Source organism: Papio anubis, chromosome 8 (assembly GCF_008728515.1).
Source record: "Papio anubis isolate 15944 chromosome 8, Panubis1.0, whole genome shotgun sequence".
Classification (NCBI taxonomy): Eukaryota; Metazoa; Chordata; class Mammalia; order Primates; family Cercopithecidae; genus Papio; species Papio anubis.
This window is the reverse complement of record NC_044983.1, coordinates 65,873,182-65,894,784: the sequence shown is the minus strand read 5'-3', so window position 1 is coordinate 65,894,784 and position 21,603 is coordinate 65,873,182. Positions and strand designations below refer to the sequence as shown.

The following is a 21,603-nucleotide window of genomic DNA, read 5'->3' as shown; positions in this document are numbered from 1 at the left end:
CCTTTACATTTCATGCTCTCAGCAAGCCTATAAAGGTAATGTATTATTGCTCCAGTTTTACAAATGAAGAAGCAAAGCTCCAAAGAGGTTAATTAAATAACTTGCCCCGGGTCAAATAACTAATATATGTGGTGTTCTAGGGATTTCCAACCAGAGTCGACACCAGAGAATGTGATCTAAGCCACAACATTGTACAGCTTTTCATATGATTAATGGTTGCATATTAAAGAAATTATATTATGAATCTTAGAGATCTGTTAGAAAGCTCTCAGATAACACCCATCTGAGAAGACTTTGCTGGCTACCTATGTAAAATAGTATCCCTCACCCCATCTACATTATGCTCTATCCTAATCTTCCTGCCTTGTTTTTCTTTTTTTTTTTTTGAGATGGAGTCTTGCTCTGTCACCCAGGCTGGAGTACAATGACACGATCCCAGCTCACTGTAACCTCTGCCTTGTGGGTTCAAGCGATTCTCCTGCCTCAGCCTCCTGAGTAGCTGGGATTACACGCACGCGCCAACACGCCCGGCTAATTTTTGTATTTTTTAGTAGAGGCAGGTTTCACCATGTTGGTCTCGAACTCCTGACTTCATAATCTTCCTGCTCTGGCCTCCAAAAATGCTGGGATTGCAGGCATAAGCCACTGCGCCCGGCCCTATCTTGTTTTTCTTTATATCTCTAATCACTATCTGATGTGGTAAATATTTTTGTTTTACTATTCCCCACCGTCTCCCTACTTTCCTATTAGAATGTAAGAGTCACTGACTTGGTCTGTTTTGTTTATTGCTATATTCTCCAATAACTAGAACCTTGCTTGGCGCATAATAGGTATTCACTAATATTTGTTGAATGATTGAATGACCTCTACCCTCAGTTTGGGTTTGTGTAAATTCTGATTTAACAAAAAAAAAACAAACCTCCTTTGGACTGATAGACTAGAATACCCCCAAGATCTGCATTCCCCCTTAATAAATCCTGGCCTGATGCTGCCACTGTCTGAGAGTCTCAGGATGATGGGCAACTTAAGTACATCCCACTCTGGACGGGAGAGGAGAGGGGTAGGGGAACAGAGGAGCGGGAGAACAGGGAGAAGTGGGGCGGGGGTGGGGCACTCTGCACCTAGCCATGATATTGTGTGCCTACCGAGAGCCAGATTCTTGTTTCCAGACAGTTTTTGCCAGTTGTACTTGTTATTATAATGACATAATTTAATTAAATATATGTAACGTATCGAGTGTGAGTTTGAAAAGATACATTTGTTTCTGGAAAACTGAGACTCAAAGTGAAATGAACAAACGTTGCTGCCAAATGGGTGTATAGGACACATAACACATGTCTAATACACTGGGAAAAAAATCATACAAATCTGTACCTTATAAGCACTTTTAAGAAATCTAAGTGTCTATAAGTTCTAGGTCTGTTTTGAATAAACAGAAATTGGAGAGTAGAGACTGGTTTTATTGTCCACTATTTATATGATAAATTATAGGTGTGATTTTTGCAAGAAAAGCACTGTGAAACACCAATGGAGACTGAGAGTCAAAGTTACATTTGTGTTTAAAGTTAAAAGGAAATTATTAAAGTGGTATGTGTCATTTTTACAATTACCCTTCATAACTGACTTTTAAAATTAACCAGTTACCATTTCTGAAACAGAAGAAAGAAGGTTTTTACTGTTTTGAGTGAAACTGAGCGTTATTGGTATGCCAGATAAAATTTCTAGTTGGTGTCTTACTAACTTAATAATAAATTCAATAATAACAAAAATATTTGCTTATCTTCGGGGAATAATTGTGCATGAGCTGAGCATGATATCTTTTCTGCGCTGGAATGTGAGCTGCAGGAGGACAGGGATTGTTAGCTGTTTTGTCATGACTTTCTCTCCAGTGTCTGCAGCAGTGCCTGGAGCATTAGTTATTTATTGAATAAAGGGATACATGATTCTAACATACACACTGTTTAACAGAAAGAAGTGTTTTTACATTTCACAGTGATACTGTTTTTAAGAAAAAGAAAAGGGCTTTCAAATTACGTAGTCACTGTTTACTAAGTTAAAATATACTGCTTCCTATAATATACACTAGTTTATAAATTTCTCTCTTCAGTGAAAGTGTCAAAGTATAGGAACCTTTAATGCCCACATTACAGTGGTTAAGAATTGAGGAACTGTTTGGATTCATGAGCTCCAAGATTTCCTGTGTGGCCTTTTTCAAGTTACTTTATTTCTCTTGTACCTCAATTTCCTCATCTATACAATGGTGATAATCAGGCTGTTACAGGAACTGAAGGAGTGCATACAGGTAAAGTACGTAGAAAATGCCAACCAATGTGGAAACACTCCATAGATGATGGTTATTATCATTACACCTGTGATCTGTGTGACTTACGCAAATTACTGGAAACAGGTTAGAGAGGTTATATAATCTATAAGATGTATATATACATATCAAATTGTGGTTTTTAAGCAAGGAAATATGTGCAAAGTAACCTAACTCATAGTAAGTCTTCGATAAATGTTAGCAAAAAACCTAAACAACATATTATGCTATGAGAGAGAACTCTCATTTATTTAAGAACTGTTGACAACTCAAATGATTAAAAAAACACTATTTGTATAGATACAGACTGTCTTGCCCTTGCCAGTTAACTTTCTCATGAATTGGAAAGTCATTTTTTAAATCTCATAACAAAATTTAAAATGGGTTTCAGAATAAAGAAAGATAATTGAATTTTAGTCTGGACAAGTTATGAAACTCAAGCACAAGCACTACATTGTAGTCCTTGGTTTGATGACTTCTTTCCAGAATGCTAAGCCTTTGGTGAAAACTGGTTTTCAGAATAATAAAAAGACACTGAGTACACTCTTCTTGAGGGGGAGAGAAAATGCTTACATTATGCAAGGAATGCAGCTTCTTCCTGCGATGTTTTCTCATCTGAGGCCTTATTAAAACCTAGTCTTGCTATTCCTGGCCATATTCGCACCAGCTGATGTCGATATATAAGCAGTCCAGTGACAGGCTATGTTAAGGAACTTGGCCTATGAGAATTCAGAAAGTAGAAACCATCATATGCCACTGATGTCAGACTAGACATTTTCCCCCATGTTGGTAATGATAGTTTAGAACAGCTCCCTGCTACTTATGTATTCTGCCCTGAATTTTGCTAAGATAAGACTTTTAAGGAGGTTTTCCCCTTCTTTAGGAGAGATGCAGATGATGGATATGTTACAGCAAAATATTTGTGTAACCAGTGAACATGAATGTAGCCATTTATTTGATTATTGCAGCATGTGTTAAAGAGCTGCTGCTGCCCGTTTGCAGCCTAATGTGTTTATTACAGTCTTCCCAATGGCATCTTGAAGTGTCTTTCAGCTAAAAAATTCATGAGTATTATTGGCTTTCAGTCAGAAAATGGAATATGTCTTCTAGTTACTATCTAATATACCACTTTAAGGCCATTATACAAAAGTAATCTAAGAGCAGACGATACTGAGAGGAAGAAATTTTTAGCTTAAACATTTGTTTATACACTGTTATTACTGTTCCTGGACTAAGACACAGCATAAGAGAAGGTAGGTGCTAAAACCATTTTACCTAGACACTAGTTGTAGTTGTAGGATATGTTGCTCTCTTTAATCCTCTACCTAATGATAAATGGCTAGTGTTTTAGTATTGAAAAATCATATCCTAATAATAGTGGTTTGTGTCTATCTTACTGTTATTTTAAAAAGGCAAATGTACAGTAAACTGATCTAAACTAGTAAAGTTGAAAACTTATTTGAAAACAAATTTTAGATTTTTCTGGATTTATTTGAAGTAAGTCCTCTAAATCTTGGTAACTTAACTGTTGTTACTATATGAATTAATGTAAAGTTTTATGAGTCTGTACATTAATCTGTAGATACAGATTATAGTATGTGAGGCAGATTAAAATTTTACTGTATGAAAACCAAGAAGCACTACAGTGTTATGTAAAGATGAAATTAAAAGAGACCTTATGATCTAGTAAAAAAGAGTAATGACACTTGGGTGGAAATAATACATAATTTTACTAAGTAAAAATTTTAAAAATATTGTGTCATGTCCTCTATCACTGTTAAATGCATTACTAGTTTGCCAATGGGGAGCAAAGTTTGATTTTCTATGTGCTGTCATCCTAGCATTTAGTAAATCCACATAGTTCTACTTCTGTTTTATTTGTCTGTGTGATGATTCTTTGTATGAATCAACAGTGTATCCCTGAGTAGTCTGTATATTTCCTGCATAGAATATTTATTCAACTGTTGCCAGAAATTGGGATCTTGCCAAAATAATGTCTGCTTTGGGTAATTTCGACCAATTAACCCTATTTGAAAAGAGATCTTTCCCCTCCTCTAGCAATTGGATGTCTTCTGTATCATCTTAGTGACTTCCCAAGTTTGGCTTACTTTCTGTTCTACCTTTCTCAGGCATCTACAGCCAAGGAGCACATTTTGTTTATTGAAGCATTAGATACTATGTTTTTTAGACTTATCAGAGCGTGGCCCAGAAATCTTGCTTTTATGCTTATAAGGGGATCGCTCTTGGAACACAGTATACTTTGAAGGAAAAACTGTTGCCAGTTTAGAATGAGCAAATGTTTTCATTTGTGGGAAAGCAATAGTGGATACAGCTTTAGCTATTGAGGTGGAATTCTGAGAAACAGTGGGCTCTAAAAGATTGTCCTTTTGTTGTTTAGTTTAATAGAAATGGAAGGGTATTTAAGTGAGGTTTTATATATACTTTTAATATTGCTTGAGCATTTCTTGGTTTTAAAAGTTTGTAAAAGATTAGATTACATGTTACACAATTTCATATGTCTATTGTAAAGAGAGTTCAGAAGGAACCTCGGAAGTCTCTCTCTAAGTCTTTCTGTTCTCATAACGAGAGCTAGATGATTTATCAGGCGGGTCCTCTTCGGGTAGACATTCATAAGAGAAGTTTTCCAGTAGCTCTTTCTATGTCGTTTCTAACTTGGGAAATTTCAGAGAGGGCCTAACTTTAAGAACAGTTGTTGGAGCTAGCAATTGGGATAGATGTTCGATCACTTTATTATGTTTGGTGTTCAGCAGCAGTAGTATCCTTATTCTTTAACTGAATATGTTCTGTATATAATGCATCTGGCAGTTTTACAAGCCTTGTTTGGAAGATAGCCTGTCCTGATAAAAGATAAAATGCATATTATCGTTTACATAAATTATGGATGATTAACAAGCTTTAATGGTATGAGACTGTGTGGAGAGCAAAGCTTTGTTAACTTGTAAGTTATATTGGTGAATCCCGTGAAAGAGTACATTTTTGAGTTGTGTTGAGGTTTAACATTTTATTTTGCTTTCTGTCATTATGCTAAGGATTCAGCTGGTTTTGTTCACCCCTCCCAGAATATTGTTACTTTTTAGAGATAAAAGTTACTAATCATAAGGCTGTAACTCTTCCCTACTGTCTAGCTCATCCAAGTTGATATCAAGGGATGTAAGGGAGGATGTATGGTCACTGTGAAAGCAGGGCTATTGTGTAGTTACAGATAACAAGAATGGATGATTTGAAACTTTTTTTCAGCCTTGTCCTTTTACAACCCCCAACATCTGGTAGAAACTGGTTTGCTCTCAATGACTGTAATTACCATCAAATACAGCCTGAGAGTTTACTTGTGTCATTTTCAGTTTTTGTGATTTACATTAAACAGTTTCAGCATTGAGAGTGAGATGCTTAAGAATTTTAATTTCATGTGAGTGTGCAGCAATTATAAGAAACTATTAATTTAGGGCTGGTTACCAAATGAAATTTTAGAACCTTCAGTGCTGCCCTTTAGTATTTTCCATCTCCTGCCTTTACTCTGGAAATGAATTTTTTTAACTTCAGTCTACAAAAGTGCATCAAAATTCCTCTGTCCATATCGTTTATTTTAGATATTTCTCTATGAGTGAATATACACTAGAATGTACATTTATATAGAAAAAGTAATTTATATAACCTAGAAGAAAGTCATTTTTATAACTTATGTATCTCTCTCTGATTTTTATTTGCATCACTTCTGCGTTGCCCAGTATTTTGAGTGGGGGAGAAATGAACTCACCTGGCCCCACCTCTTGTTCCAGTGTGAAATACTGACACTTGCTGCCAGCCCAGCCTCCTCACACAGGGCATCAGAAATATCAGACAGTCCTCTAGGTTAGAGCACCTCATTCATGAGGTTCTCTATTATTTATTTGACTCTCGCACTAAAACACAGGGCATAAATTTATGTGTCTGCTCTAGGATTGCAGCTGCCTGTCACCCCCCGTCCTCCTGCTCCCTTTCCTGTGTCAGTGTTACATTCTCTCCCCGGTTTTGGTCTCAGGTCTGTCTCCTTTTTGTTTTTATGGGTGATTTGCAATGATTTAGACAGGGCACCCCTGCGTGTTGGCACTTCCTGGAGGTTACCAGGAGGCAGCCATCCTTCCTTGGCTTGGCCAGGCATTCCCGACTCCACCTCACTTTTCCCTTGGTGGTGGAAAGGTTGGTAGGAGGTGTGTACCGGGGCACATAGCCTAGGAATAGTGCTCTGAGAAGAGGATATGTGCATTAGACACAAAAATATAAGGAAGCAATTATGTTCATCAACCCGAAAGTTGCAGATTTTGAGGAAATGTGTTTAAGATACCACTACATAATATAAAGGGAAAACTTGGCATTTAAATAACTTACTTCAAGGGTAAATTATATTTTCAATCTACAAATAGAGTGGTTTTTAAGCCAACCTTGAGTAGGTACAAGCAAATTATAAACAGTCTGCTCAAATGATTTTACTATACTTAGACTAGAAAATGGCTCCTTATCTCCCTCCCTCTGGTCCCTATGTCCCAGTGCTGTCCCTCATGTGTTGCAGTTGCTTGTGTATGTATTTCAGAATATTCACAGGTAAATGATGCAGATAATGTTAAATCATCCTCAAACTGGGTGTATATGACTTTAGGTAAAACAGTCGTTTCCTTTAATTGTCTATTGAAAGCTTTCTGATCTTTCTGATAATACTATACTTTTTAGCAATACTTTTGGAGGGGGGGAATAGCCATTTTAACAGCAAAACTTGCCACCTATACCTACTGTATAGGGTATTTTGCTATGTTGTATATTGAAGGCTATATTTTAATGATAGAAACTTTCTTAAGTTTGTATGACTTCTAGAAAGCTGCTTTGAGAGTGAAAATCTCCTGGGTCATTTGTTGAAAGCTTACTTAGACTGGATGTGTAATATTTTTTCTTACATCTCATGATTGAAACCATGAGAATTGTGGTTCAGAGAGAAGTACTGAAAGTGAATGTCTATAAGGTATCATTTGAGAAGGATTCTGGAATTTAGGGTTTTGTTGTTGTTATAGAGATGGGATCTTGCTGTGTTGCTCAGGCTGGTCTCCAACTCCTGGTCTCAAGTGAGCCTCACATAGCTAAAAGTGGTGAAGCTTGGACATGAATACTGGCCCTTAACTTCTCTGCTATCCTGCCTCTCATAGTCTGCTTCTTTCATAGTAAATAAATACAGATTATACTTATTATCAGGCCAAAATTGTGACCACAGTGTGGGACATAGGGACTTGGTTGTATTGCTCCAACCAGCAAGAAGCTTGGGTGTCAGCTTTGAGAATTATTCCCTTCTGTGTTACCTCTTAAATCAACTGTGTACCATTGGTGCAGCCTCCCTAAATGGATACAATATTTCTTCATTCTGCTTACATATGGCTCTTTAAAAAAAAAAACTAACTCCACTGCGCTGTTGTATCAGAAGTGGCCAGAAGAAATTAGTGTAGTACAGCTGAGACTGGGCAGCCCAGATTACAGGGAAGAAGCGGCCTAGCGGTTTGACTGGTATGTATTATGTTCCTTAGCCCTCCTTGCGCTTTGTCCTTACTCTTGATTGTCCTCTGTCATCTTCCTTAAGTTCTCTGTCTTCTAGTGCACTTGGCCTTCCCTTTGAATTTTTTTTTTTTTTCTTCTATCCAGAAAAGAAAAGAAGCCACTACAAAAAGTAAAGGAGGGCAAAGACGATTTAGAAGTCTGGGGGCCAGAAGGAAGGGGAAGTAGCATAGAATAGGAGCTCTAGGAAAGACTTGAAATGCAGATTTCAACTTGTCCTGCTGCATTGTTTTTTCTTTTGGTAAGCAGTTATTGAACACCTCGAGTAGCAGTCTTTTATGGTTTCCTCACAGTCTTTGTAAGTCTCTTTGTTCAGCTCTTTTAGTACTTAAACCTCTGTCACTGGCTTGTTCTTGCTTACCTAAATAGTATTTTGATTGTGTTAGTGATGACGAGCACACTGATTTTCTTATATGTTTTTTTATTTTCTTACCGAGAGGAATTCAGCAAGCAGGAGCTGATCATGGTCCTTCCCACTTGGGGTCAGTAAAGTTCACCTGACTTTTGGGGCATATCTTAAGACCTTTGGCGATAGCAGCCAGAACCAACTGAGGGAAGGAAAGTTTGGAGGCGGCAGGATGTGAGAGAGGAAGTAACCATGCTATGTGCAGGGAGGCGAGCTGCCACGGAGAGAGGGCACCGAGGGAGGAGCAACCAGGCAGCTACTGCAGGAGAGCCGGGCACAGGAGCTTCTCGAGGGGCCAGCAAGATCCCCCACTAGGGGGCATTGATTAAGAGGCCTTGTGCAGAGGAACTCGGGGCTACAGGGGTGTCAGATCTACCTAGTTAAATTTGAAAACCTTCAATTTCGTGTCCTGGCATTGGCTCTTCCCTGGGCTGTCTGTCATGGGTGAGCTATTGCAGCACAAACTTCACATTGGCTAACCCAAAACAGAGACTGGGAGGAGCCCCTTACAACACCTGTAGTTTCCACATGGTGCAAGATCACTCTTGAAACTGGAGGCTGGCAACCCAAACCCAGAGCTGGTAGATTGTAGTTCATAGTGCTGTTGAAATACAACTCCTGTTTAAAGAGTTTGGGCCCAATGAGGTAGGCTTGTTTGTTTCTTAAATGTTAACCTTTACATTTGCTTAATCTTAAAAGATTTTTTAAAAGAGACAGCTTGTATATTAGAAATTATACATGCACATAAAACAATGTGTTAATTACTGGTGTCAAATTTCTGATTGGAGTCGAAGTTCTTTTATTGTTGGTAAAATGATCAGACACTTCATCATCAGTTCTCTTCATTTTTTTCTTCCTCTTCTCTGTTTTCTGTTTTAGTTGCTGATATGTGTTCAAGATGAGTGGGATGGGAGAAAATACCTCTGACCCCTCCAGGGCAGAGACAAGAAAGCGCAAGGAATGTCCTGACCAACTTGGACCCAGGTTAGATTCTTGCTGAGAAAAGGAATCAGTATTGTCTATTAAAGCCACAGGAGTGCTTCTTTGTTATTTTAGCATTGATTTTACTCCTGATTCAAATATTGTGTTGGTTTTTCTCTTTAACAATTAAATCTTTGAATATATACTTACTTACATTTTAAATATGCAAATCAGTTACAGATTGTATTCTTTACAAAAAGAGGAAAGCTGTAAACTTCTGATATCTTTTGACTCTTAGAGTCAATTTATTTAATAATTCTGAGTTTTTCACACCTTTTCTGTTAGATTACACAGCATTATAACAAGAAGATCCTATAGTAAAAAGATGTGCTGTTAATTTTATAATGGGTTTTATTTTTTGTTGTTTTATTTTTAATGACATAAAATGTTAAACCCATGTACTTCTGAGTTGAGAACAAAGAATGTGACTCTTTAGTGAATAAAACAAACAATTTTAAAGCAAATTTCATCTCATATATTATGGGTGGAAGTGTGAATTGCTATAATGCCCATGTAGGGTAGTTTGGCACTATCAAAATTATAAATGCATATCCTGTTTGAACTAGCCATTCCACTTTTAGGAACTTTCCTATTACATACTTTCATACTTGCAAAATGATGTGTATATGAGGTTACTGAAATTGCAAAAGATTCGGAAAAACCTAAACGTCTATTAAACAGTGTGGTACATCTAGAACCTGGAACACAGTGCAGCTGGGATAAAGATGAGGACGCTCTTTATGGGTTAATATGAAAAAAAAAAAATCTCTTAAGAATATTGTTACAGATGAAAAGCAAGGTTTAGAAAATGTTTATGGAATACTACCATTAGTATAAACAAGGAAGAAAAAAATAATCTGTATTGTTTTAGGATAATCAAGAAACAGTAATTGTTGCTACCTGTTTCGGTGGATGAGAACAAGGCAAATAATTCTCATCAAAAGTAGAAGAGAGACTTTTCACTTTTTCGATGTTTTAAATCATGTAAATAATTTTAAGAATTAAATAAAAACAACATCTTCTACCTAATGGACAATAAAAACATCAGACATGAAATAGTAGGGAAGAGGGCTAGGAAAAGTCATCAAGAGAGGCAGAGCAGGAGAAAGGGCAAAACACCAATATTTTATATTCCCTTTTCCCCTTCTAGTTGCCAAGCAAAACATCAAGCCCATTAAATCTCCACTCTCCACATCCCAGCCCCCAGCTCTTCTAGGTTCCCTAGTACTTGCTGGTAAACCACAAACTTCTGTCTGTCAGACTGCCTTTAATAGTCAGTACCCTACCTGGGGAGGCAGTGGGAGAAAATGGGAACTGTTCCAGCTGTGGGCTTTAGTGGCGGGTCTCTGAGCCCTCCCTCTGGGGTGCTGAGGGGTCTTTTAAACACAGCTCCCCTTTCTCACCTATTTGTCATTTATTTCTTACCTTGTGTGAGGGTGGGAGGGCATGAGTGGAGGGGGCCAGAATGGGAACTGGGCTATTCTAAGTATTCCAGCCACTCTTTCCCTTTTGCTGTAAGAACGGAAGCTACGGGTAAAAATGAGACTTAGTAAAAAACACAAATTCTGAATTACTGTGTCAGTAATTCGTGGGGTGATCCTGGACAAATTGTGTAAACACTATAAAATAGAGACATTGTATTATATTATGTATTACTTCATGAAAATCAAACATATTTAGAGATGAATATATGAAAGTCTATTGTGAATCCAGAAATTTTTAAATTAATATTATATACAAATAATTATATATAAAAATACAGAAAGCTGCTACATTAAGCAACTTGCTTTTCTTCCTTGTTGTACTGTTTGAATGTCATTTAATGGGCCCCCCTTTGCACTTGAGAAAATAATTGTATGCTGTTATTATGAAAAGGAACTTTTGAGTTTACTATTTTGTCACATTCTAATGAGAAGATTTTGCCTCTTTCGATATTTTTCCATTCCATTACCTTTTTAAACTTTAGTTGAAATTGGACTGTTTGTTTATATTTTGCATGTCATTCAGCTTGGACAGTTAACATATTTCCTGGCTCAGTTTCGCTTTTGTTTCTAGCTGTGTTGTGACTTTTTGCATTACCTAAAAAGGCTGTTTGGTTTGCTTACTAACATTCTGAAGAAGTCTATAAAATTATAAATATCTGGTTTTATTTTTTATGTTTTACCAAAAATTATCGAAATTTATTCCTATTATAACTGGATTAACTTCTCTCCTTTTACTAATCTTAAATAAAATTTAAAATATAACCTCCTTTACCTTTTTGAAACATTATTTTATTTGTCAATTAATTTGATGCCCACTTGTTTCAAGTACTGCACTAAGCACAGTGGTGAGCACAGTCCTGGTCACGGTGAAGCGTACAGTCCAGTGGGAGATGCCAAACACATTGAACAGATAGTTTCATTACAAACTGGGCTTAGGTTGATTTTTTTTTTTTAAACATGGAACACTTTTGGAAAATTGTCCCCCCCAAGGTATTTCTGCATTGATATAGGTAACTTTTGTTTGCTATCTTTGTATTAAACTTGTTTAACACATTCATTTTTTTCACAATAGCTCTTTTTCAAATACATCATAAAAAAATGTGTTTCTTCTTTTAAGCCCCAAAAGGAACACTGAAAAACGTAATCGTGAACAGGAAAATAAATATATAGAAGAACTTGCAGAGCTGATTTTTGCAAATTTTAATGATATAGACAACTTTAACTTCAAACCTGACAAATGTGCAATCTTAAAAGAAACTGTGAAGCAAATTCGTCAGATCAAAGAACAAGGTAAGAGGACTGAATTTGTATTTTGAAGAGTTGAATTGGTTTCTGTTTTTCCCTGTGTGAGAAGTCCCTTCAGAGTCCCTTTAATCCATTTCTTGTGCTTAAATTATTGATGAGGAAATGATGTCACAGTGTAAGATGAATGCACGTATCACTTGCAGTGGTTTATAAATAGGCTTTGTATAAAATTCAGCCATTCCCTAAAGACAGAGGAGACTGAGGTGAGTCAGGGTGATGGAACTTTTCATCTAGTAAACTCAATTAGGTGCCCACAATTCTTCACCCCACACCGTGGCATTTTCAAGGCATACACAGCAAGTGACCGTCAAAAGTTGCAAGTAGGAGCCAGTTTGGGATGTAAACCAGAAGTAAGGAAGTGAAGCACCTCCTGTTTCAGCTAGTCAGCGTATTTGATTAGTCTGAGACTCAACTGGCCATGCCACTAGATTAGAATTTCATATCCTGAATGACAAGAGATTTGAAAGGCTCTAACCTCCAGTAAGAAATCCATCTGTGAATTCAAAACACAGAACGTGACAGTTCTCTTCCTATGGTTTTATTTTTTTCTGAGATCATTTTATGATTCTTTTCTTTGATATTTTTGCCTACAGAAAAATATTAAGAAAATAATGTTTTTAAGAATACATTTGACTTTGTGGTGCCAAAAATAAATCTTTATGTGGCATGTATGAACAATATCTTGGTGCCCAGGGCCAATACATGCTCTTCAAGTATCTGCGTACTGCTTTCCTTCAGGCCTGGGGAGATTATTATCTTTTGTAATCTGGTGTTTTTTTGAGACAGAGTCTCACTCTGTTGCCCAGGCTAGAGTGCAGTGGTGTGATCCTCAACTCACTGCAACCTCTGCCTCCTGGGTTCAAGCGATTCTCCTGCCTCAGCCTCCCGAGTAGCTGGGATTACAGGTGCCTGCCACCATGCCCTGCTAATTTTTTAGTATTTTTAGTAAAAACAGGGTTTCACCATGTTTGCCAGGCTGGCCTCGAACTCCTGACCTCAAGCAACCCTCCTGCCTTGGCCTCCCAAAGGTTTGGGATTACAGGCGTGAGCCACTGCGCCTGACCTGTAATCTGTTTTTGAGTGTATCCTCTTAAGAGTTCAAATTTTTTAAATCTGCCTTTTATATAATATTCAAAAAAGACATATTTTATTAAAATAATTTGTCTTTGTCTTTATAATATATGAGTCTGAAACTAACTGCTCTTATCTGTCACAAAATCCTAGCTACCTATTAGCATATTGTCTTAGCGTTTTCCATTTTCATACATATATTGTTGAGCTAAATTCTGTATAATTACAAGTATAGTTCTGTCTTCTAAAAACATAAAAATATACATATAGCATCCACAACACAGTTTCTAACACCAGCCCTCTCTGCAAATCAGTCTTTATTTCCTGATTTCTCCATGACATTTAACATCCAGTAGACCAGTGCCCATTTCATTCCCCTTCATCACTCATCTTTCTTTTCCCTTTGGGGTTCACTAGTTATCAAAAACTCAGTTTAAACCTCAATTTTGTATCTTCATATTTTGGTTTCTGCAAAGGGATAAAATAATATTCCTAGAACTCTTAGGAGAAATAATTGGTTAAAGTTATTAACCAGTGCCTTGAAGTTACTGTGTTTCTAGTTGCTGGTATCATTACAGTAAAGAAATCATTAAGCTTCTTGTTTTAGGTTTCTAAGGATTATGAATGATTCAGTTTTGAGAACACTGCATGTTTAGGTAGTACTTCTACATTTCAAAACAATTATATATATATAAACCACAATGAAGGTCTTGCACAAGTTTTTAAAGTTTGCAAAACCTTGGTAATTCCCCCTTCAAACCATAAAACACGTTCAGATGTGTCATGCTGGGACTGCGCCATACCTTAACCATAGTTTTAATCATAAGGCTGCATACCACAACCACCCAAGAAGCAGCAATAAACACCCTGTCACGTCTTACTCTTCTAAGAATGTTCCTGCTAATTTGAAAAGCAGCGTGTTTTGTAAAGGGAAGCAAAACTTAAATGCTGAATGAAAATATGAAAAGCAGAAATGTACTTTTAAGTTCTCAACTACTCTGATATTTTCCAAATAGTCTTTGTTTAATAATTTGTTTTTTAAAAAGAGCAGAATTGAATCAGACAGGAGCTAGGTATGAATCCTGGTCCACTTAGGAGCTTTTTGAACCTGGGCATATTATCTTATCTCTGAGACTCAGTTGCCTCATATAGAGTTTAGTGCTAACAACACCTAGGTCACATAGCTGTAGAAGATATTATGAACCATGTAAATTCAGTAAACACCTGTCATAGTAAACATTCAGTAGTTAGTTTTCATTCCTACTTAAGCAGAAAGGGGCCGTTTTTTCTTTTCTTTTCTTTTTTTTTGAGATGGAGTCTCACTCTGTTGCCCAGGCTGGAATGCAGTGGCACGATCTCAGCTTACTGCAACCTCCACCTCCCGGGTTCAAGCAATTCTCCTGCCTCAGCCTCCCGAGTAGGTGGGATTACAGGCATGCACCACCACGCCCGGCTAATTTTTGTATTTTTAGTAGAGATGGGGTTTCACCATGTTGGCCAGGCTGGTCTCGAACTCCTGACCTCATGATCCGCCCGCCTCGGCCTCCCAAAGTGCTGGGATTACAGGGGTGAGCCACTGTGCCCAGCCTATCTGTAGGAAGTAAAAAATTTTTCTGGTGCCAGAAAATCTGTGCAGCCCTTGCGTACCACTCCATCAGCAGCTCTATTTGGACCAGTTTGAATTTTCTCAGCATCTGGCAGCCAGTAAGAATAACACGTAAGTCAGGCCAAAGCCTTTCTCTCTAACTCTGTGTCTTCCCCAACCCCAACTGATCCCCCGACCAATCAGCATAAATAAAATCCAACTACCATCTTTACACCATTATCCAGACTTAATTTGTATTTCAGTCATAGTTGTCAGCATGAATAAAATGCATTTGGGAGCCTAGGAGAACAGGCCTGTAGACACATGCAATAAACCTGCGTATTTATCCTAGAGAAGTTAAACTGGGTTGCATGAGGGGCCATACTAAAGAATACACAATGAGGAAAGCTGGGCTCATCTTTATGGAACCCTGCTCCAGTGTCAGAAGCTATGGCGTGTCAGCCAGGCATGGAGGGCTCTTTCCCTCAAGTCTGTGCTCTTGTCAGTTACTCCTCAACTTTTATATGCTTTATAAATAAAGGGAGAGAAGAAAAAGATTTTTAAATGGCCTAAAGGATGGAAATTTGGAGGGGAAATTACCAGCTAGTTAAATTAATAAGCATTCTGTTGTACGTGGCGCTTTATGAGACCCATGTTTCATAAATGCTAGCCCTCCAAGAGCATTAACTGTGGAATGGACTTTGTAGAAACAGAGCAAGTACACACAAGAGTTTGATGCTAATAGTGTGACTGCCATCAAATAGAAAATTCCATACATGTTGGTGGGGTTTTTTTGGCCCACATTCATAATCCTTAGTTATTAGCTAAGTTAGTTACTTAGTAATTAAGTTAGATCTTCTGTTCGCTAAATAATCTTGGAGAATTTTTAATACTAAGACTAAATAGTTCTTATTGTGTGTCAGGCAGTTTTTAAAGTGCCCAGATTTGATAACCTATTTAGTACTCAAAACAAACCATGGAATAGGTGCATTTTTTCCCCCTTGGCAGGAGTGGAACCTGAGACACAGAGTGGTTAAGTAGCCTGGCAAAGTCACACAGCCATTAAGCGAAGGAATAGGGCAGTCTGGGTCTGGAATCTGCACCGTCATCGCAGCTTTCTGATACTAAACTAGGATACTTCTTTATATTTGGTATGATGGTCATAAACGTTTAGAACTTCTGTCTTCTATAACTTAGAAACAGGAGTCATGGAAACAGATAGCAAATAACCATTTTTCCTAACTGAGAGGCTAATATTGCTTCTATTCCACAGAAAAATAGTAAGCACAGGCATACGTCAGAGATACCACAGGTTCAGTTCCAGACCCGCACCATAAAGCGAGTATAAAATAAAAGAAGTGACATGAATTTTTTGGTTTCCCAGGGTGTATAAAGGTTATACTTCACTATACTGTAGTCTTTCAAGTGCACAACGCTATTACTTCTTTTAAAAAGTAATATGTCCTAATTTAAAAATACCTTAATGCTAAAAAGTGCTAACAAGCATATGAGCCTCATCAACAAGTTCTAATCTCTTGCCAGTAGGAGGGTCTTGCTTCAATGTTGATGGCTGCTGACTGATCAGGGTGGGAATTGCTAAAGGCTGGGGTGGCTATAACGATTTTTAAAAATAAGATAACAATGAAATTTGCCACACTGATGGACTCTTACTTTCATGAAAGATTTCTCTGTACCATGCAATGCTGTTTGATGGCATTATACCCACAGTAGAACTTTCAAAATTGGAATCAGTCCTCTCAAACACTGTTCCTGCCTTATCAACTAAGTTTATGGAATATTCTAAATCCTTTGTTGTCATTTCAGCAGTGTTCACAGCATCTTTACCAGTAGTTGATTCCATCTCAAGAAACCATTTTCTTTGCTTATCCACAAAAAGCAACTCCTCGTTTGTTCAAGTTTCATCATGAGATTGCAGCAATTCAGTCACATCTCGGGCTTCACTTCTAATTCCAGTTCTCTTGTTATTTCCACTGCATCTAGAGTTACTTCCTCCACTGAAGTCAGGAATCCCTTCAAGTCATCCATGAGGGTTGGAATCAGCTTCTTCTAAATTCCTGTTCATGTTGATCTTTTGACCTCCTCCCATGAATCGTGAATGTTCTTCATGGCATCTAGAATGGTGATTCCTTTCCAGAATGTTTTTCTTTGTACTTTGCCCAGATATATCAGAAGAACCACTGTCTGTGGCAGTACACCTTGAAACACGGCTACAGCATAGATACTGTGTTAGCAGACATGAAAACAAATATTTCTGGCCTTGTACATCCTCATCACAGCTCTTGGGTGACTGGGTCCATTGCCAGTGAGCAATAGTATTTTGAAAGGAATCTTTTTCTGAGCAGTACGTCTCAACAATGGGCTTAAAGTAGTCAGTAAACCATACTATAAACAAATGTGCTGACATTCAGGCTTTGTTATTTCAGAGCACAGGCAGAATAGATTTAGCATCATTCTTACGAAGAACCCTAGGATTTTCAGAATGGGAAGTGAACATTTACTTCAACTTAAAGTCACCAGCTGCATCAGCTCCTTAACAGAAGAGTCAGTTTGTCCTTTCGAGCTTTGAAGTGAGGCATTGATTTCTCTCCTCTATGAAAAGTCCTAGATGGCTGCTTCTTCCAATAGAAGGTTTTTTTGGTCTACATTGAAAATCTGTTGCTTAGTGTAACCACCTTCATTAATGATCTTAGCCAGATCTTCTGGATAACTTGCTACAGCTTCTCCATCAGCACGTGCTGCTTCACCTTATATTTTTATGTTATGGAGAAAGATTTTTTCCTTAAACCTTATGAACTCGCCTTTGCTAGCTTTAAACTTAACTTTTCTTCTGCATCTTCTCATAAAATTGAAAAGAGTCAGGGCCTTGCTCTGGATTAGGCTCTCATTTAAGGGAATCTTGTGGCTGGCTTGATCTTCTGTCCAGACCACTGAAACTTTGTCCACACCACTGAAACTTTGTCCATATCAGCAAAAAGGCTATTTCACTTTCTTATTTTTATTTTATTTTAAGAGATGGGGTCTCACTGTGGGGCCCAGCCTGGTCTCAAACTCCTAAGCTCAAGAGATCCTCCCACTTGGCCTCCCAAAGTGCTGTGATTATAGGCCTGAGTCACCACACTTGGCTGTTTCACTTTTTTATCGTTGATGCATTCACTGAAGTAGCACTATTCATTTTCAATTACTTTTCTTTTCTTGTTGTTGTTGTTGTTGTTTTGAGGCGGAGTCAGGCTCTGTCACCTAGGCTGGAGCGCAGTGGCGCCATCTCAGTTCACTGCAACCTTCACCTCCCGGGCTCAAGCAATTCTTCTGCCTCGGCCCCCCAAGTAACTGGGATTACAGTGCCCACCACCATGCCTGGCTAATTTTTGTATTTTTAGTAGAGATAGGGTTTCACCATGTTGGTCAGGCTGGTTTCAAACTCCTAACCTAAGGTGATCTACCTGCCTTGGCCTCCCAGAGTGCTGGGATTACAGGTGTGAGCCACTGCACCCCACTGATACTGCAATTTTTAATGAAGATAAACTATTTTTCCACTGAACTACATATAATTCATTTTCACACATTTTCATGTGGCTTAATGGCTTATATTGTTAATGAAATCCTTAAAATTAGTGAGCAGGGATGGAATTTCTATTCTCATTTCCTCCTAGGATCCCCTTATTTTATTTCTTAAGTACACGGAAGTTTTTTGTTTAACAGCTTTCAGATAAAGAAGATTTAAATAATTCAATGTGTTCTAATGCTTTAGGATTTATGATGTGAGTTCTCACTTCAAGACCCAACCTGGCTATCACACTCTAATAGAAAGTAGACATCCCTTGTTTTCTTGATCACCTTGTACTCGTATGAAAAGAAATTAATTCTGTCATTGATGTATGACCCTAATCATACATCAATACTGTATGTATTGCTTTCATCCAAGAGTAAATATTCATTCAATAAATTTTTTATTGAGTATATACTATATATAAAGCATATGGTTATTTGCCAGGGGGAAATCCAGCAATCAATAAGTACATGATTCTTTTTCTTGGAGCTTTCACTCATTCGGGGGAAAATCAGCTTTCAGACAACTAGCTATGGAACTGTAGGGGACAATGGAAAGGAATGTGATTATTAAAGAAGCTGGCACAGGCTTTTAGGAGGACAATAAACTTGAACTGGGTCTTGCTGTAAAAGTAAGATTTTAATAGGTAAAAAAGTAGGGGCTGGCATGAGGAGAGGCACTCTACACAGAAAATAGAGGAGCCTGAGTGCTCAGTGACTTGCGGGGTATGCCCGGTCAGACTGTAGAATAAGATGTATGGAAGCACTTGGTTGGATTTGAGGCTGTAAAGGGCAGGTCAGAGCTAGATAGGAGAGTAGTAAGCCCAGTACAGTAAGCAGTATTGGAATTTGGAGAAAGTACCATTAAATGAGAGACCTCTAACTATCTTCAGCAGAGTTAGCTTGAAGTCATCTACCATTATATCTAGACTCTAGAGATACTCTATACTTGGAATGGGAGGTATTTGGATTTTTTTAAATTCTAAATCTAGAGGGGGAGAGGTGCATAACTAATAAAACAACAAGAAAAAATGAAGTTAAAACATGCTAGAAAACTATAAAATTTCTCATTCATCTATAAGAAGGAATAAATGTTGTTTTATAAATAAGCTTTCATTTAGTTTTATAATTTAAATAGACTTAGAGGGAGCAGGAGGAAATGAAGAGGGGGAATGACAGAGGTGAAAGACAGTGAGAGAGACTCAGAATGACAGAGAGCTGGACAGAGAGAAGAAGATGGAAAGTACACTCGAAAGTACCCATGTGCAAGTTCAAACACTAAGAGAAATTCTTAAATGTAATATCTTAGTTTATAGTTCCTTATGACATTGTCACTAATGACTTAATGCAGAGTCATATTGTGACACTGGGCACATTTGTAGATAAGAGCCCTTGGGCTGAGCCCACTAGCTGCCAGTCCTTACCTTCTGTCCTACTCCCATCCCAGCTCTAGTGAAGAGCGCCCACATGTTTCCTGGCTGCTCAGCCCTCCCCTGTACTTGTCAAAGGGTGGGGGAGGTGAATCAGTATGCTACCTGCTCCTACCACTTTGATTGCTGGGGCATAGAAACAGTATCTGCCATTGTGCCCAGGGGGGTAGTACTGGGCCATTCCTCCACAAGAATCTGCTAAAGGTACTCCTTAAGATCCTCCTTGAGGGAGCCAGGTTGATCATTCGTCCCGACTTCAGTGACTGCTAGCGGAGTCTATGACAGTCCAAAAGAAGAACCCTCACCATAGAAGACTAGTTCCTCTGTGATTTGTCTCCAGTCCTGCCATATTCTCCCTTGCTCCAACCCGCAACCTCCTTGCACTTGCATCTCCTCCCCATGACATACACTGGCTCAGGCTCTCACATTGTGGTTTCCTCCTGGGTCTTCTGTCTGGGAATGCCTCTTTTCTTTTTCCCTCTCAGCTGGTGACATCTGCTAATCTTTAATAGGCCATCAGAATGTAGTATCATAGCTGTTCTGCATTTGTAGTGGATAGTGACAGGGAATCTGGGTGAATGATAATAGAGGGTCCAGTGGCAAGGGGGCTTCACCAAGACCCCAGGTCTGACCAGTTTGGCCTACTACTATATTCTTGTGGCTCATTTCATCAGTATGTGTACCCAAAGCCCATTACCCTAGACTATTTCTTGTTGCTGACACATACTTGTGCTTTTTTGCTTTTGTGTCATTGTTCGTATTCTTTCCTCCTTATCCAAAATACCACTTTTCCTGTTTCTGTCTATTCCCATTACATTCCTACTGTTCATTCTTCAAGGCCCATCTCAAACACTGCTTTTTTCACAAAACACTTTCTAATCTCCAAACAAATATGAATTCATCTCCTTTCACATTTCTTGTACTGTCTGCTCTTACTCTGTTTAGTGTTTATTTAGTGTTTTAGGTACTTCACTTTTTCTTCACCCATTGAATGACAGATTTCTTGATGGCAGAGGTTGTGTTGTCTACCTAACTCTCGGACAGCAGTTCTTTTTTTGAGACAAGGTCTCACTCTGTCTTCCAGGCTGGAGTGCAATGGTGCAATCTCTGCTCACTGCAACCTCTGCCTCCCAGGTTCAAGCAATTCTTGTGCCTCAGCCTCCTGAGTAGCTGGGATTATAGGCATGCACCACTACAGGCATGCACCACCACACCTGGCTACTTTTTGTATTTTTAGTAGAGACGGGTTTTCGCCATGTTGCCCAGGCTGGTCTCGAACTCCTGAGCTCAGGTTTTGAATACGATGTTTGTTCTTAGTTTATTTAAAATAAATATTTGTTGGATTTTTCTGATTCCTGGTATTTATTCAGCCTTATGTAATGGTTTTATATCAGGAGAAAATACTGCCCTAAATTTAAGAATATAATATTTGTATTCTAGTAATTGAGTGAATACATTCCCCCGTTCTTGCACAAGGATTACAGATTACAACCTCTCTTGTGACAAATATTATTTACAATATTTTTGTTTGCGTCCTGAAAGTACATTAACATCTTTATAAAACAATGGGTGAACTTTTAACTCTCTTAGATTCTGATAATGGTAGCTGGAGCCCTGTTTGTTTTTGTAAGGATGAAGAATCTTCACAGCTTGTCGACTAAAATATATTTTGAAATCCTATTCGCCAGGCATGGTGGCTCATGCCTGTAATCCCAGCACTTTTGGAGCCGAGATGGGCGGATCACTTGAGGTCAGGAGTTCGAGACCATCCTGGCCAACATGGTGAACCTCCGTCTCTTCTAAAAATACAAAAATTAGCCAGGCGTGGTGGCACACGCCTGTAATCCCAACTACTCAGGCGG

At 38.3% G+C, this 21,603-nt stretch overlaps 1 protein-coding gene across 17 annotated transcripts in view; it reads left to right on the top strand.

Annotated features, from left to right (window-relative positions):
* The window catches only part of NCOA2 (nuclear receptor coactivator 2), a 296,372-nt gene that overhangs the window by 182,134 nt on the left and 92,635 nt on the right, over positions 1-21,603 (top strand). For 14 of the 17 annotated variants that reach the window (XM_003902848.5, XM_009213185.3, XM_017962086.3 and 11 more), the window contains 2 exons: positions 9,198-9,302; positions 11,901-12,073. In XM_003902848.5, coding sequence (XP_003902897.1) covers positions 9,217-9,302; positions 11,901-12,073 — 259 coding nt within the window. In that variant the 5' untranslated portion in view covers positions 9,198-9,216. The other 3 variants (XM_009213183.4, XM_009213182.4, XM_009213181.4) reach the window with 3 other exon arrangements.